At 48.2% G+C, this 18749-nt stretch overlaps 2 protein-coding genes across 2 annotated transcripts in view; one reads left to right on the forward strand and one right to left on the reverse strand.

Annotated features, from left to right (window-relative positions):
• Positions 1-4378: 4378 nt before the first annotated feature.
• The window catches only part of clcn2a (chloride channel, voltage-sensitive 2a), a gene marked incomplete at both ends in the record, with an annotated part of 38840 nt that continues 24469 nt past the window's right edge, over positions 4379-18749 (forward strand). The window contains 2 exons of the mRNA XM_084481513.1: positions 4379-4429; positions 16274-16427. Of these exons, the coding sequence (XP_084337639.1) occupies positions 4379-4429; positions 16274-16427 (205 nt within the window). The remainder of the gene's footprint in view (positions 4430-16273; positions 16428-18749) is intronic.
• Positions 12230-15239, reverse strand: LOC311361401 (zona pellucida sperm-binding protein 4-like; the record flags this gene model as incomplete). The annotated part of the gene is made up of 8 exons (XM_084481570.1): positions 12230-12354; positions 12447-12522; positions 12705-12852; positions 12926-13118; positions 13387-13544; positions 13895-13992; positions 14372-14559; positions 14930-15239. 8 exons carry the CDS (start codon positions 15237-15239, stop codon positions 12230-12232), a joined length of 1296 nt encoding a protein of 431 aa, XP_084337696.1.

The following is an 18749-nucleotide window of genomic DNA, read 5'->3' on the forward strand; positions in this document are numbered from 1 at the left end:
ACACACACACACACACACACACACACACACACACACACACACACACACACACATACACACACACACACACACACACACACACACCAAATGCGTCCTTTTATTGACGTAGGAAGGGTTATTGAGTGCCACTGCTTGGGCCATCAGTTAATCATTTATTAGTGTTACATTCCATAGTTACACAGCAGTATCTTCAAAGCAACATGGTATCCCATTGATTTAAATACATGCAATAGACAATTATTATTTTATTATTTTATGGAAATATGAAGAAACATTGACGGCAATATCCGTATTTCCTGAGCTACCCCCATGGTGTTTCTCAACAGTTTAACAATAATAAGCATGGTCCGTTTTCTTCTGATAAACATTGAATTTGACTTTCCACAGCAGGCTCTATAAACAGTTGATTCATGCTGTGCCTTTTCACTACAGTCTCATCCATCTCTCCTACGAAGGACGCGCGCCTTCCACCCCGGATATCATCCATCCCTGCTGCCGGACGCAGCTGGGAGATGCAGGGACACTCACATGTTACTGACCAGGGGAGGGTGTGTGTGTGTGTGTGTGTGTGTGTGTGTGTGTGTTGGGGGGAGGGGGGGGGGGTGCTATAGGTGAACATATTAGACGTCAGCAGCATCAGGCAATAAAATATAAACGTGCCCCTGCATGCACCGCCAATTCATATTTCACAACCCCCCATCGCCTCCACCGGCTGATGCGACACACACACACACACACACACACACACACACACACACACACACACACACACACACACACACACACACGCACGCACGCACGCACGCACGCACGCACACATGACACACACGCAGCAAGGTCAGATTGATTGATACGCGCTATCTACGGCCAATGTATCCCACCAATGTGTGCTCCCTCCTCGCGCCATGAGCGGTTGGGAGTGATCGACGGGATTGAGTTTGATTTGCATCCCCTCCGTGAATCGGAATAGATCTGCAGACAAGCGGTAATTAAGACGAATGCGCCACGCGGGCTCCACATAATGACACGCGGGCGCCTCTCCATACTCCCCACTCTGGCTGCGAGGAGGCATCGGCGGCTCCACGGCTGGCAGTATATACCCGCATTGCATCACTGACACGACACCTGCTCGCTGGGGCTTCCCGTCGCTTGTTTCCTGCACCGCGAAACACTGTGTGCGTGAGTGACCGTGCGTCCAGCCTCGTTTTATTCTAGAGTTGGTGACGCTTCGTCTTCTTCTTCTTCTTCAACGCGTCGGTCCCAGCTGATCGTCTGCGCCGCGAGTCGCTCTGTGCGTTTAACTTTGGCGGCAGCAACAGGCCGGTGGTGAACGGCGAAGGATCCCCCCGGGTTGAAGTGAAGTGAACCCCATCGCTACACCTGTACCCCGGATAGGAGTCTTATAGTCACATCTGTCGGATCACTCACTCGCTCGCTGCCTGTAGGGAAAGCTTTTTTTGGTTGCAACCTGTCGCCGTGCATCCTCTTGTTTCTAGACCCGCTGAGGCGCGATGGAAGGACGTAGCTGACGGTGTGGGATCGGAGCCTCGAGGAGGAGAGGAGGAGAGGTGACGGCCCGAGGGACCATCGTGAGTGTGCCGGCATGGCTGTCATCATCATGTCAGATTTGGTTGCATGCACGTCCGATCCTGGGCTTGAACTTTACGCGTGTCGTGCTCAAGGGCAAACGGCCGGTTAAAGGTCTCATGTGTTTTAATATAGTCCTGATTTTTAATTAAAGAGGAAAAAATCATCTTATGGTTTGAGGACGATTGTTTGCGTAAAGCGAAGCACGTGATCGCCGGCGGCTCCAATGTTTACAGTGAGGAAACTTAGGAGAGCCAACATAAAGGGGAGACATACAGGTGGTTTCGACCCCCCGTTCAGATCGACTGCGCATCAGGACGTTAACGACTCAAGGTCCTCGCATGGTCTATATTCTTTTACACTCTACCATACCTTCGTCTTGGTAAAATAAATGCTATTAACCCACACACAATAGGCTAAATGACCTTCTTGAAAGTCATAAAAGGATACAGCATGTTCCTTGTGATAAACCTGACAATTATTGTCTGCTGCGATAACTTTAGATCCTAGCAACGACTATGTATTTTGTTGTTGAATTGTAACACACACACACACACACACACACACACACACACACACACACACACACACACAAACACAAGCACACATGAACACACAGAGCGAGAGAGAGACAGAGAGAGATAAAGAGAGAGAGAGAGTGAGAGAGAGAGAGAGAGAGAGAGAGAGAGAGAGAGAGAGAGAGAGAGACATAGACAGAAAGAAAGAGAGCGAGAGAGACAGAGAGAGAGAGAGATCCAGCTGTGGATGTGCTGTCAGACCGCTGAGGGGTTGTGAACACTCAGGGCTGCAGAGCACCCATTTCTCCTGCCACGGGGGGTCTGTAATAGACCCATAAAAGGGCCCCGTTCTGGGCCTGAGATTCACTCAGTGGCCCCCTAGTGATCCAGTGATTGGATGAGGCACCTCGCCTCAGAGGAACAGCAGATCCAGGGTGATACTTATAGGATGGGGGATTAGAGAACAAGCCATGGCTGGCTCTACGTCGATGCGTCAAACCCTCATAAAGTACACACCGCGGTACACCGTTCCAGTGGGCTGGATGGGATGGGATGGCTCTTTTGAACCTTTGGTTGCCTTGCCAACAACCATCATCCATTTGGTCGGCAGTCTGACACACTATTTTTTTATATCTTTTTTTCGGCCTATTTTATTTGTGTCAGCCAATCACAGGCTCTGCAGCATCCCCCCCCCCCCTCCCCTGGGTGATGAAGTATTTCAACCTGTGGATGAGCAGAGCTACCAATATCCAAACGCCTGCAGGCAATACCAGGGCCAGTAAAGTTGTTTGAACTGATGCCATTACTGCTGAATTTATTAGCCCTTGTGCTGGTTAGCCTCCGCCTGCCCGCCGCTCGCTACATTGGGTTTGAGCGTGTCTCGAGGCACGGAGAGGTTTGAAAAATAAAATCGCCTTATTGGAAATAAACCGGGCGCAAATGGGAATGAGAAGTGGTGAAGATACATATCTTGCACTTGTCAGGCCTGTTTAAGAAACAGTGTGATTTTACTATTAAAGGGTAGGGGAATTGTTCTTGCTCTTTCAATGCCATGTTCTTGAGACGGTCATAATAGCCATTGCCAAGTGCCTTGCTCAAGCCTTCCTCAGCATTGCATACGCTACAGTGAAGGACAGATCATGCCATGCATCCTGAATACAACTTGTGTCCCGTTGACAAATAATATGACTTATCAACGCTAAGATAAAGAGACTCTGCAGAAGCAATCAGTGAAACATAGAGATTCACATCTGGGTTTCTTACCCAGAGACAAAGCTCCATCATTTGGCTAACCACGTCCTCTACCTCCACCAGTAAAAAATAGTCCTTCATTTCAACTGCATTCATTTTCAAGTCCAAGATAATTGCCTAACCTACCAAAAAAGAGACAACAAACGGAAGAGGACAATAGTCAGCACCTACGTCAGTAGTGTTGACACACTAGAATTAGATTACTCATGTATGACTCACGTCACGGCCAAGTATAGCGGGAAAGCTTCTTCGAAAGGCCACCACACCAATAATACAGGTGGCGGCGTGCACGCGCACAGCGGGACGGCGCGGTTAGCCCTGCTGCTGCCGACACGCACGCAGCATGCTAGCCAGTGGGCTCACTCGAGGACCACGTGGGCGCAGGATCTGCCGTTGGTTTCGCGCGTTCTTGTGGTTCACTGCGCGTCGTCCGATTCCTCTCTGGGGAAATAATGTACCTGCTCTGCAGCTCCACTGCACCACCCCGCACTACTACACCTGAAGTGAGCCGGTCAAACACACCGCGCTAAACACACACACACGGACACACACAGAGCATTACTGCTGCAAGACTGCAGGTTTACAACACGAGCAAAAAAAATATCCAAAGGAAAAGGAATGTTTTTTTTGTGTATCTCTTTTTATTAAGGCGTCATTGATTTTTGGAAATAAATAATTCATGAATCAAAACATCTCAAAGTGAACTCGGCAGTGAGCGATCGGAGCTGAGTGAGTGTGTGTCTGTGTGTGTGGGGGAGGGAGGCAGCGTATTGTGCACGCAAAAAAAAACCCCGCACAAGCACGGTTCTCTAAGGCAGTGCAACATCCACACATCCTCCACTCATCTGGATGTAGCATCTCAGCGCTGCATCGCATCAGGGGGCTACACGGGGGGACAGATCACCGGCGCATGCATGCATTGTCAGCATGTTTACCATCGGCGTTAGACGACATGATGTGAAAAAATAGTAACTCGCATTGCGAATACATTCACTGGCGTTATTGACGGGGACACTGCGGCTATGACTAAGGACAAGGCCGTAAACCGGACGCTCCAGTATCAGCAAACTTTGGTGAGTTTCGTATGTGCCAAAGTTATTCAGCCCTACACTAAATTAAAACGTTTTTATTTGGTGTAGTTCACCGTATACGGTATGGTGGCTCGTAAACTAAGCTTAAACTATCGCGGTTTGCCCTTTACCTTGCAGGTGTACGAGGATGAGTGAATGAATGAATGATCAATAGACAAATAAAGCTGCGATCTATCAAATAGGCTTTTTTCATCGTCGGTTCTCGGCGTGTACGCGAGTGTTGAGTGAAATGTGCGCGCTGTGTGTGTGTGTGTGTGTGTGTGTGTGTGTGTGTGTGTGTGTGTGTGTGTGTGTGTGTGTGTGTGTGTGTGTGCGTGCGTGTGCACGCTGAACAACTCACCCCGACACTTTCAACCTCTTTTGGACCTTTCTTTTTCCCAAATGACCTAAAATTGAGACTTTTCCTGAATATCAATTGTTTCATGCACCAGTTTCCCTCACTCATGTCACAGCTTGATTGACAGAGATACCCTGGAGCACTTCAGGAGGGGGGGGGGGTGGCAGTGGAAAGAGAGAGGGGATGAGAGATAGGGGGGTTGAAAAGAGAGAGATGGAGAGAGAGAAAGCGAGAGGGGAATAGAGAGAGGAATATTGAGAGGGGGGAGAGAGAGAGAAAGATGGGGGGGGGGGGGAGAGAGCACTATTGAGAGGGGGGGGGGTAGAGAGAGAAAAAGGTAATGGGAGAGAGAGGGAGCGGATAATTGGAAGGAGAGCAAGGGAGACAGCGTCAGTCTGGTCTCAGCCTCTTCCGTTCACCAGCGTACGTCACCGTGTGACTCGTCTTACCATATGAAAGGCTGGCTCTGAGAGACCAGACCAGAGTCTCGGACAGACGCCGGGACACCGGCCGCTGTGGCTGCGCGGGGAAGACAGACACCCAGGTGTGCAGACGTCAGTCATCCTCCTAGCCTCAGACTTCCGAGTAGTACACACACACACACACATATATACTTTGTTTTGTTTTTAGCAGATGCTTTTAGCCACAGCCTCCAGGTGAGACTTGGAACAATTAGATCCCACGATCAATACCAGAGCAACTACCAAGCGTCCCGAGAGCAGCTGAATAAATCAAAGTATGCATAGGAATTCAAAGCAAGGTTTCTTATTTTGTATTGCGGTGTCGTTTCCTGCAGCTCATTTCTCCACCTGTCCAGCCCGCCTCCTCTTTCTGTCCCCTTGTGATGGGTGCTCATGTTGTTTTGGCCTGGAGGTGTTTGTAGGTACAAGCAGGCACTGATAAGGGGCACACAGAGGCACTGGGTGTGTGTGTGTGTGTGTGTGTGTGTGTGTGTGTGTGTGTGTGTGTGTGTGCGTGGTCCAGGTCCATTTGGCTGTGAGCCAGCCAAAATGTGTTTGTGCAGCTTTGTGTGTACGTGCATACATGCATGTGTGCCTATGTGGGGGTGTGTGTTCAGCACACCACGAGAACTCAAGTCTATTTCAGGTTCATTTCTGGTCTAACAGCAGATCAGTGTGTTCTGGTGTAACAGCAGATCAGTGTGACTTGGTGTAGAGATCAGTGTGTTCTGTGTCTTGGTGTACAGATCAGTGTGTCTTGGTGTAGAGATCAGTGTGTTCTGTGTCTCGGTGTACAGATCAGTGTGTCTTGGTGTACAGATCAGTGGGTTCTGTGTCTTGGTGTACAGATCAGTGTGTCTTGGTGTACAGATCAGTGTGTTCTGTGTTTTGGTGTACAGATCAGTGTGTCTTGGTGTAGAGATCAGTGTGTTCTGGTATAGAGATCAGTGTGTCTTAGTGTACAGATCAGTGTGATCTGTGTCTTGGTGTACAGATCAGTGTGTTCTGTGTCTTGGTGTACAGATCAGTGTGTTCTGTGTCCTAGTGTAGAAATCAATATGTTCTGTGTCCTGGTGTAAGGATCAATTGCAATGTAAAATGTCTGCCAGTGCGTCTCTGCGGAACGTGCCTTTCTGGCCTCACCGTCCCCTGACCACATGCTATAGAGCTCAGATCAATGGCCTCATCATCCACTGCCTGCATCCCAAAATAGATGCAGCATGTGTTGGTATGCATGCTTGTGCGCAGGTGTTTGTGTGAGTGTGTGTGCGTGGCAATATTCTATTGGTTACACTTTTGTATTTGTCACTTGTTGTTTACCCATGTTCCAGCTGTAATTCCAGCTCCTGAAGGCATTGCCTCAGATAAAAGGCAGCAGCAATAATATAAACATCTATTTCCCATTTCCCAGGCTCCAGGCCACTGACAGGTCCCTCTCCTTGGACCCTTCACACATTTGACAATGAGTATTTGTGTATTGAGGGATCACACAAGTTCTACATATATACGTCAAATAAGATCAGAAATGGAACGTTTTAATTAAAAATACATCAACATACATCATAGGGAGTCAACGTTGACTATTGATTTTCTGTATGCTGTATGGTTTTCCGCTTGTGGTTGTCAATTTCTCTCAGCGCAGTTTGAATAGCTGTGCTACGACAGTATATTAACACTTAAGTGACAGTTTTAGATTTAGGGCTGATGACATACAAATAACAATTGATTGTTTCTTATTAATGATAACAAAAACTTTATTTTATTATATCTTTATGTATATATAATATCTTTATTTTGATTAAGTACTACTCAGACATTTGATGGTGTATTTATCGTGAAAGAACATACACGAGAGGTTATGATATAAAATGCTAATTTATCGTTTGTCTACCCCCCTCTTTCCATATTACACATAAAAGGGCTCTAGAGGGGCTCTCTAGCGCCGTTTGTCCCTTCCGGGCTACTGTAGAAACATGGCGACGCAACATGGTGAGGTGTTATCCCCATGGTTGTGACTCACTCAACACTCAACTTTGTGATACTTTTTTAAAGCTAGTACACATTGTGGAGACTGATATCTTGACGCTGTATATGAAATGCGCGTGGGTCTGATAAGCTAAACCCTCTCTCTGCAGCCGTCAACACCAATAGCTACAGATACCGAGTTCCAGTTCCCTGTGTTTGGAGAATAGTAGACCTTCTTGGGTAATCTCGTTGGCGGCAGAAACATACGCCTGTCTTTTCTGGGGGGTATCGCTGGTATTTCAGTAACAGTGACAAAATAGCACAGTGTACCGTTTTGAACATCACAGAGCTCAAACCAACGCGTTTTAAAAACAACTTCCGCTGGCACTCGTGAGTCGGAAGTGACTTGGCCCGTGGGCCGTCCTCGTGGGGGTACACGCACAGCGCCGTCAGTGGGCTGCTGACATAGGCAGAGCGGCCACTGACAGGTGCATTGGTTACCGCCCACACAGAACCACTGCCAGGTGAGATGCATGCTGGGACAGCTGGCAGAGTCCTGCTCTTGTCTCCCCGGTGACCGGAGGGGTTTAGAGAGGGAGCAGGTACGAGGACAGGAGATGGTTCTGCCGATACCAGAGCCAGGGACAGACGGGGTTCTGGGGACTTGGAATCAATAATGTGTCGCACAAATCCATCGTATGTCTTCTCACAAGCCCGTACGAAGCCCATTGTGTCATTTGTTTGTGCTTGTGTGTTTTTGTTCCCGATGTGGGCTGGCAAAGTTTCTGAAATATTTAATCTTTCTGCGCGTGTGTGTGTGAATACCTTGATCTGTGTGTTCCTACTTAAAGGTGTGAATGTTACGAGCTGTGAGGAGCAGATGTTCCCGACAGCATGCCCGTGTCGCCCTAACAGCGGGGCGGTTCAAGTATTTGGCTGCTGCAAGGATCAAAGTCATGATTGTGTGAGAGAAAGACACTTGAGCATCTAGGCTCCAAATTGTGTCCTTGTCTATGTTTTGCACTCAATTGCTACAATGGGACACGGATGCACAATCAAGAGATATACAGTATGTCCCTCACTCCCCTCTCCCTCCCTTGGTCCCCTTTCCTTCTTATCTTGCTTCCATTATGTAACAGTTTATGCCTTATGCTGCATATCTATCTATCTATGTTCCTCTCTCTCTCTCTCTCTCTCTCTCTCTCTCTCTCGCTCTCTCTCTCGCTCTCTCTCACTACTTAAAACCAGTCACTCTCCCAGTTAAGTTGTTTGAATTGATGCCATTGCAGCTTAACGCTATACTGGTGTAGGTTTAGCTAACTGACTGACTAACTGAATACGTAATCTATACATGCCATTCATACTTTATTTTCACACACACACGCACACACATACACACCAACAATCAAATGCCCAAACGCACACACACGGTGTGTCACACAAGCACATACACACATAAGTCCCCCCAGCTCGAACACTCGTTGGAAAGTGGGCTCCAGTTGCTCATTGTCAGCAGTCTTTACTTTCTCCACCACAAGGCTGAGGGTCGATTTCAGCTCCTGTCACTTGCAGGGCTAATAGGGCTATTACCTGCACAGCGACCAGGGCACCACAGACTGTGCAGAAACGGACAGTAAAATATGGCACCTTTTAACTAACAGGTGTAAGCAGACGCTGTGGTCACAACAGATGCCATGGGTTCATGGGCAGCGCCTTGTCAAAAAGGGACATTGTAGAGGTTGAAGCTGAACTTTATAATCCGCTGTTGTCCGCTGTAGTAAATACATGCTGCTTATCTGTAGGTTTCTTATTGTCACAGTATAATGAGCTGCTGATTATATTGGTGGTCATTACCCACACAAAAGTCATTATAACGCATGTACAGGAATGATGCATGCACATGAATATTTATGTAAAAGGCATGAATGACAGGTTGAACAACAAACAGACATTCCTGCAGAGCACATTAAGCAAATACACCTGCGGGTCAACTTCCCATCTGATCCAATCAGAAAACTATTGTTATTTGCCTTTGTCTGGGATTATGCAAAACAACCAGTGAACCCCTTCAACCTCATTCCCACCCCCTCTACTCACACCCCCCACCCCCCATGCTGCAGTGGGCTGCTGACAAGATTACAGTCCCTCACCTTGAATTCTTCAATCTTCTTGACATCACTTTGCCCCCCCCCCCTTCCACAGGAGCGTGTCGATAGATAAGTGGTTGCTGTATAATGCTCAAACAAACGGGTGTTGGTGTGCGCATGTGCATCCGCTCACTTGTGTGCGTGCGTGTGTTGTCGACCACACGTAGGAGTTTCTGGTGTTTATGTTAATTGTCCACTCTGGGACAAGGCTGACTGAATCGTTAACAAGAGGGGAAAAAAATTATGTTTTCTCCCATTACCTATTACCTAGTATTAGCGGCAAACTGTCGACAAGTGGATTAGTCAAATGTGTCATTTCCTCTCCTCTAATTAAATCTCTACGCTCACCGCGGAGGTCCGAAGGGCTCGGATTAGCCAGATTGCTTTAGTACCCCCCCGCTACCCCAGCCATCCACTTACACCCATGGTATCATCGGCACACACACCGATTGATACCAGGGTAATACGTTGGTTAAGTATGCACAAAGTTCCAACATCCATCACGTCCATCTCTTTCATCCTGTCACGGCAAACAATGTGTCGTCCCTCCCATCAGCACACCTGCGGAGGAACCAGAGATTAAATTTGCCCGATGAATATTTATAAGTCGTGAAGCAGTGCGGCTGCGATGAAACATCTTAGACGTCCACTTCTTCATCGTCAGCGTGTCAAATTCACGTCCTTGCTCCCTTCTCTCAAGTAATGAATCTGCCCTGTGGCGTCTCTGTAAGGAACCGATCATCTGGTAGGACGGTAGAATAATGCAAAAGTAAAAAAGTAGATGCCAAGCAAAAGGCTTTGTGTACTGTGTCATGTACCTCCAGATACCAAATGTATTGCTCTACTCCCTCAGCTAGAGTACATTGTACTGGAGTAGATTGTGGGGTTAGAAGACCCATGTTCAAGTATGTAATTCAGGCTAGGTCTTAAAAGAAGTAGAATGATACAAAAATGCAAAAGTAAAGTAGGTGCAAGCAAAAGGCCTCGTATTCCAACAAATGTGTGTAGCAGATTCTAAACAGATTGAGCCACTTCCTCAGAGGGTAGACATTGTAATGGAATAGAGGGGTGAGAAGATGTTGTTCAAGCATGTTATAAAGGCTAGCTCTTTATAACAGTAGAAAGATACAGAAAGGCAAAATTAAAAAAGGAGCGGCAAAGCCTAAATGCAAAGCAAAATGCTTCGAATCCCACCAACAAATGTGTGTAGCACCAGATACTAAACAGATTGACATTCTTGCTCAGCTAGTGTACATTGTAATGGAGTAGGGAGTAGAGGGGTTAGAAGAACCACTTTAAAGCACATCGTTAAGGCTAGTTCTTTAAAATAGAATGATACAAAAAATGCAAAAGTAAAAAAGTAGATACGAAGCATTTTGCTTCGTATTCCACCAGCAAATGTGTGTACCACCACATACTAAAGATTGATCCTCTTGCTCAGCTAGTGTACATTGTACGGGAGTAGAGGGGTGAGAAGTCCCATGTCCAAGCACGTCATCTAGAAATGTAGTGTAGAGAACATTACAGCATTGACGCCCGGTGAGGGCGCAATGGAGACAGTATCTCCATGACGGACGACCGTACGGGGGGTCCCAATGTGGGAGTTAAAACCAGTTACAGATCACAGCAAATTTAACCCACAAGGCCCCACCTGCTGCTATCCCAGGGGGGCCCCGCGCTCCAGATGGCCTCTAATTGCTTTCTCGCGGTCCCCAGAGAGAGAGAGAGTAGCAGAAGCCCTCAGCACATCAAGTGGGCGGCCTGCCTGTGTTGGTGGCGTCTGTGGCCGTGACTGTTTTTGGTGGTGTGGTGCCACTGATGAAGCATCCTTAAGTAGTTTGGCTCACTCGAGTTTTGGGGTCTGCAGAGGTAGGCAGGGATAGAGAACTATGCTAGAGGTCACAGGGAACTTTTAATTGTGTGGGGGCAGGATACTCTAGTGCAGCTGAAAAGCATTGGTACGCAAAAATATTCGTTTGCAGTCCAAGTTATCCATGAGGGAGATGTCCATCTCCTTCATGAAATCTTAATTTCCTGCAGGCCTTTGGATAAAAGATGCCACCATAGCATAGTTGTATTCAAGAGAGGAATAAAGGTCATTTAACATTGATCTGCGTAGTGTACAGCCTCTAGATACATGTTGGCACATCAATAGGCCCGTCTGTCCTTGCCTGTCAGAGAGGATGTACGCACATATCTTACTGAAATGTCCTCGCTAGTGTGACTGGTTGATGATTGGCTGTATGCCGTCAAGACCCTCCCCCTTTATCTGTCAATAGCTCACAGATCCGTTCCCCTGCAGCGTATGAGGCGTTGATGTGAGCAGAGAAAGTCTGCAGGAGTCGTGATGCCCTTCAATGAGGGAGGGTTGTGACGGGGGGGGGGGGGGGGGGGGGGAAGCCGTGTGGGATGTGCTGCATAGGCGCCGTAGCGTACGCACGAGGGCTGCCTCTGGGAAACACAAGTGGGAGAGCAGAAGCCTGTAGGAGTTCTCCTTTCAGCGCTGCCGTGGAACGCTGGTTCCTCTGAGCGTCACGCCGTGTTTAGGATCCTTGTGATGATTAATTTTGCACTGCAGTGTCGGTCACCTGTAGTGTACGTAGTGAAGATGCATACTTGAAGACTATAGATTATAGAGTATAGAGTATAAGGGTTGGATAAACTTCTGTAGGATGTGGCCCCATGGGGTCCAGTGCACCTAGTTCCCTTCGGCTATAAATACAGGGGATTTGACGCAAAGCAGCACCTCTCCAAGGACAAAATGTATACATCCGAGTGCCAAGACGTATATAGCAAGCATTGCGAATCATGGAGCAGCGAAAGTGGATTTTTTTGGACTTTATTAAAAAAGAAAGTTATGACAGCATATGAATCATGCCGATTTACTTTTGCCCATGTGTCTTAGCAAGAGTGCTTGATCAGCAGAAAGTATGACTTCGCCACTAGACACCATCGCCCTCTGGTTTGGGGAAACCTTTTTGCCAGTCGTAGATCTTTCTGCAGCAGAGGGAAAAAAAAAATGGGTTAACAAATAAAAGGACCAATAAGTTACTTTAGGTTCAGCGATTCAGCTTAGGTGGACAACTTACTCTTCCTGTGGCATTGCTGTTGACACGAGTCATTTGGAGTGGGGTGACAGACCGCTGTGGTGCAGTGGATGAAGACCTAGGAGAAAGAGGCATGAGGTCAGGTTAACGTTTTAGCCCTCTGAATGATCAAATCCATGAGCCCTTTTTCTTACAACCGCCAAGAAGGTTTTCCGACATGAACCCGGAAGAGGGTCGACATAATTTAGCCTAGAATTGGATCGCCTTGCATAAAAGGAAAATAAATAAGCAGCACCCTACCCTCTCTTTCCTTGGAGCGAGCGTTCCTTCTTCCACAAATGTGAACATCTTCACAATGAAACGCTTGTAGTGTGACGGGAAGGCAATGCCAGATGATTCAGATACGGGGACGAGTGCGGTCAGGTAGCGGTCATCGTAATACGGACACCTGGTGAGAAACAGCCAATTAGTTCACCGGCAGCTCCTCTGAAGATCTTTAGTCGAGGACCTCGTCTGCTTACCCATCCACCAGGAGGTCCCATTGAGGGAGGCTGGCTGCACTGGGGTCGGCGGTGGCCCAGCACTTCCCCAGGTTGAGGACTATGTTCGGGTCGGTTCTCTCCAGGATGTGCACCTGTACATACACTGGCTCCCGGAGCACCTTGTATATCGGGTAGTCCGCGGCGGTGTAGAAGGACCTGTAGGCCTCATCCTCTGGGGAGGCAATTGACCAAAGTTGGCGTGATATAACGATCTAGTCCGAGGCTCAGTCATACATGCATGAACACAAAGATAATGTGAATGTAAGCGCATACATGCAAATTAAGTTTTTATACATTATGGTGACTTTTAACACTTAACCTCCCAAAAACATATACACAGACAAATGTATATGCGATTTCTGGAACACTCTCAAAAAAAGAAAAAAGGACTACCAAAATGATGTCAAGGATGACAGATGGAAAGGGGATGCTTAGCTTACCCTCCACACAGCCCTTGTGGAAACACTGGCCGCTGCCAAGGAGCAGTTCCACTCTGAGGGGCCCGAGGGCCGCCACAGGCAGCGGTGAGGGGAGAGAGTTCACGTCGAAGACAAGGGCCTCCACAGAGTGACCGGAGTACTTGCACTGGAACATCAACCTGACACGATGTGAACAATGCCAGACATTAAGGGCGCCCATTTAGAGGCTTAACATTATTTAGAATTAGCTTTCATATAAATATATAATGGATTTAAGGATGAAAAGGTTGATTAGTTTGGGTTGCAATAAAGCCAAAGGAAATCTGGGGTCAAAGCCAAATTGTGTATGTAGCAAGTTATACCCTGGAGTGAAACCCTGGCAAATTACATTACAAATTCATTTTCACACCGCGGCTTAACAACCGGGCCAAACGGGATTCAGATGATTGCCAATAATATTAAAACAAAGTGGGCAAATGATGTTGTGGTTCATAATAGCATTCACCACCATTACAACTTAACAACTTACTCGAAATGGCTGTCACGAGTGATGGAGCCTCTGGGTCCGATACCAACCTCGTACGATGAAGACATGTAGTTGTTGTACACCACGTAGCCATCTTCTTCTGCCTGCGGGAAAAAAACAACAAAAAAAAAAAACGTTAAGACACAAGGAATCCCCTCAGGTTGAAGGTGTGTTGACATTGCACAACCTACTCTGCTGTATCAAATATAGATGGGTCAGCGAGGTGAGTGGCCATGCAAAGACCTCGCTCCATGTCCCTGTGGAAGGGGACTGGCTACAATGTTGAAATGGTCTTCCAACTTTCCAGCCCACCACATGACATAAACCCACAATCACAGATTTGCAGCACAGTCCAAAAAGCCAGATTATTCTAAGTTGTCTGATTTTTCCCCCCGAGCCGTAGATCACCCCGCCCGACCGAGCGACCCGCGCGCTGTGCCACCGTGGCACAGGTGAACCGTTAGCAGTCTCAACACCCACCGTCAACGTAGTCCCACAGTCTGTGACAGGAAACTGATACACGACGAAGGCGGAGGTGATGCCGACGGGGCTGCAGGAGGCTTCGTTGGCCTCCAGCAGCACCACCGACTCCACGTCCAGGCGTGGCAGTGTGGCGTCCCTGGCCACCACCACCACAAACTGCCCGTCCCTGGTGCACTGCAGGGTGACTAGAAGACAAGACAACCATCAGCACTTGCTGGAGACTCCAGGGGCAATTATTTGTAAATGAGACAAAGACCGTACATTTACATTTCACATTTAACAGATGCTTTTATCCGAAGCAACTTTTGTCAGAGGAAACAAATATATCACCGTCGGAACAGTAAGGATGTTCATAGAACAAAGTACCAAGCACTTAGAATTGTTGGGTTAACTGATTCCCTGTATAAAACAAAGACAGCTAGGATAAGATGCTACACAATACTAAGTACAAGGATGTACAACATTCAATACGTTTGTGAGTTAAGTGCCATGACATACAACATTCTACAAGGATGCAAGAGTGGTGTAGGGGGTGGGGGTGGATCCTATAAGTACCGGTTTGGCCGTAGTAACACTGCTGGCCGTCAAAGCAGCAGTTGATGGCGTAGCATTGCTCGGCGGTGATCTCTGGCAGCCCGCACTGGATCTTCTCGCCCTCCTCCACCTTGCATGTATCAACGGGAGCTTGCTTCAGAGGCTCCTTGGCCTGCTGCCACTCAGGCAGCGCATTAGGCCCCTGAGGCAGCTGGGGTGGCCACGGTGCAGTTGTTATCGGGGCTGTCTTCTGAGGCCTCAGCCACGACGGCTGTGCAGCAACGCCATGAGCCAGGAGAGCAACCAGCAATAGACACTTGAAAAAACCCATTGCACGTCAATGATGTGACTATAATAATGACATCTACTCTTAAGGCAGAGCTGCTACTGCAGTGGCCTGTGTCTGCGGTATGGTTTTTTTATACAATGATTCATGGTGGCGTGGTCCTTAGGAGTCAACCGCTTGCCAGCCCTGCAGTTAATCAGCCCGGTCTTGACAGCTGCTGCTTATTTTGGTGTAATCTCTCTGCAGGAGAATCATTGTGCCTGTTGACTTCATGATTTGGTGGGGCTTTGGCCACGTTCACAGCATATTTAAAAGTGGCAGAAATCACCTTGTCTGTTTAGCAGTGTTTAACAGTGTGGGAAACATATGCATAACCTTTATTTTACATCTGATCTGAGCAGCTTTCTGCGTGGTTTGAAGTCCCATGTGTGCATGGTTTAAAATGCGGTTACACACGTGATCTCTGGCCTGCTCTAGCAAGTCACGATCTGTCACATATTATTAATCTCAGACCCACCAATGAATGACATAAATATTGAACTGTGTCAGTTCTTTGTTCCCAACATAACACGGTAGTGTTATGTTACGTATGCTGTTATGTCTTTTATCTATTATAGTGTGTTTGTATTTACTGTTTGAAGCTACACACAGTCCAAGGCTACTGTAACGTCGGATTACCCCTGGTTTTTGGGTTTAGATACTGGGAAGTACCGGTAGTTAATGGAACTATTGTTACTCATGTGAAGTACAAGATGAATCTGTTAATCTCCTATTAACTATTTCTCTGTATCTAAACAAAGTGTGGTTTTCCAGCAGGGGTGATCCGACATTTAGAAGTTGACAGTAGCCTTTGACTGTGTAGCTCAGAAAATACATCAAAATAAATTGGTTTCTGGTGGCCAGACTGACAATTTGTCTGTGTGTCTGTCTCTGCGTCTGTCTCCGTCCCTCTCTCTCTCTCTCTCTTTCTGTCTCTGTCTCTGTCTCTCTCTCTCTCTCTCTCTCTCTCCCTCTCCCTCCCTCTCACTCTCTGTCTCTCTCTCCCTCCCCCTCCCCCTCCTTCTCTCTCTCCACCCCAGATGTATGGACGCTACACCCAGGAGCTGGGGGTGTATGCCAAGGAGGAGGCGGCCCGGCTGCGGGACGGTGGGGGGCCGCGGAGGGGGGCCAGCGTGCGCGGCCGCGCCGCACAGCTCCTGGAGTACGAGAAGGACCCGTGTGCCAAGTGCCAGCGTAAGCCACGCACCACGTGACACTGACACCTACCCAAGCCCGTGAGCACCGGCCCATTCTGTAGGTCAGAGTCCTCCAGCCGTGCCTAAGAGATGAGGCCAAGAGGTGAGGCTAAGAGGTAAGAGATGAGGCCAAGAGGTGAGGCTAAGAGGTAAGAGATGAGGCCAAGAGGTGAGGCCAAGAGGTGAGGCTAAGAGGTAAAAGGTGAGGCTAAGAGGTGAGGCTAAGAGGTAAAAGGTGAGGCTAAAAGGTGAGGCTAAGAGGTGAGGCTAAGAGGTGAGGCTAAGAGGTAAGAGGTGAGGCTAAGAGGTGAGGCTAAGAGGTAAGAGGTGAGGCTAAGAGGTGAGGCTAAGAGGTAAAAGGTGAGGCTAAGAGGTGAGGCTAAGAGGTAAGAGGTGAGGCTAAGAGGTGAGGCTAAGAGGTAAGAGGTGAGGCTAAGAGGTGAGGCTAAGAGGTGAGGCTAAGAGGTGAAGCTAAGAGGTGAGGCTTAGAGGTGAGGCTTAGAGGTGAGGCTAAGAGGTGAAGCTAAGAGGTGAGGCTAAGAGGTGAAGCTAAGAGGTAGGGGCTATCCTATGACCTCCATAGGTCGACCTATATGTGTTCACACGGTCATTCTCAAGGAGAGGCTGGAAGTGAACACATGATGTGTGAGAAACAGAGGGGACCTCTTTTTAGTGTGCGTGCGTGTGTGTGTGTGTGTGTGTGTGTGTGTGTGTATACAAAGATTGATTTGTTAACTAACTGAGTGAAACCGTCTCAAGAGGAGCAGAGCAGGATTAATGCTGGAAATGTCAGTGACAGGACAGCCCGCTGTGTGTGTGTGTGTGTGTGTGTGTGTGTGTGTGTGTGTGTGTGTGTGTGTGTGTGTGTGTGTGTGTGTGTGTGTGTGTGTGTGTGTGTGTGTGCGCGCGCGCGCGTGCGAGTGCCTGTTTGTGTGCGTGCGTGCGTGTGTGTGTGTGTGTGTGAATGGGATCAACAGAGCGCCCTCCACAGACTCTTGAGCAAGAGAGTAAGTCTATGTGCGAGCTTGTCTGCGTTTCATGAATCTGTGCAACCCGTTCGACCATCAAAAGCTTTCTCGAGTCAGGCACACGCAGCCTGCTTCGTCCGAATCAATCAGACTAAAATGTTTCAGACTTAAGGTCACCCATCGCATTGCTCATAATGAAGGGAAGGATGGATGGAGACTGTGAGATCAGGCAGAGAGCGCCAGTGTCCGTGTGGCTGTTTGTTTCCGGGAGCTCTCTGTCTGCGTCTCCTTGCCCTTGTGATTGGTGGTGTGATTAAAGCATTATAGATTGCACCATAGGCGATAGCAGCACTAAATCCGCCTGGTCTGGCTCACACGCCGATGGGTCGTTCGGAGCAGTCGCTTAAAGATTAGCACGCAAGTGTGCGAGTGTGTAGACACACATAATTGTCTGTTTGCTTGCTTGGCTTGCAATACTAAAATATTTCGATATCCGCAACTCATTTATTGTCACATATGGCGTCTTGCGGTAGCATATAAATAGCCTAGGAGTCAAAACTCCCACCTGCAGCAGAATCTCATTGGCAGATGTAAGAGTATTTTAGAGAGAGAGATGGGGTAGAGAGAGACAGGGTGAGTGTTTATCTCTGTTTAATCTTTTTTCCTGCAGTACAGTTTGTGGGTGTAGAGCTGTGCTCTGTATCAACGGCCAAAGCTGTTGAACGCTGCGGCCAACCCACGCATACACACACACACACACACACACGTACACACACAAACGCATACGCACGTACACACACACACACACACACACACACACACACACGTACACACACAAACGCATACGCATACGTGTATGTGTGTATGTGTGTGTGTGGGAAACTTTAAAGTTTCCCAGGCAATGTAAAGTCCTTGAGAAGTCGTGACTCCCTGTGCGCACTGGCTGCGGATGTAAGAAACCTCAAACGGGAATTTTATCAAAGAACGCTCATAACACATTACAGGTGTGATGAGGTCTATGAACCGGGCTTATGCACGGAATAGCAACAGCGAACAGGAGGCAGAGAACGTGTCGATCGCTCAATACCCCCGCCAGGCGAGTGATCACCAGAGACAGACGCCGCCGCCGTGGCGTGCGAGACGCCGCCGCCGCCGCCTCCCTGCCGCCGCCGAAGCCGGCAGCGCCCCGGCAGCGCCCCGGCAGCCAATCAGCAGAGTGTGTCATCACAGCTTGGGTACGTCCTCACATCTGCCTGATCTGGGGATTTCAATCTTGTCCGACTGCGTAGCCTGTCACATGATGAACACAAATGTCTGAATTTGTCACAGGCACTCGGCAGAGGTTTATTGAG

Source organism: Micromesistius poutassou (assembly GCF_964030765.1).
Source record: "Micromesistius poutassou genome assembly, chromosome: 16".
NCBI lineage: Eukaryota > Metazoa > Chordata > Actinopteri > Gadiformes > Gadidae > Micromesistius > Micromesistius poutassou.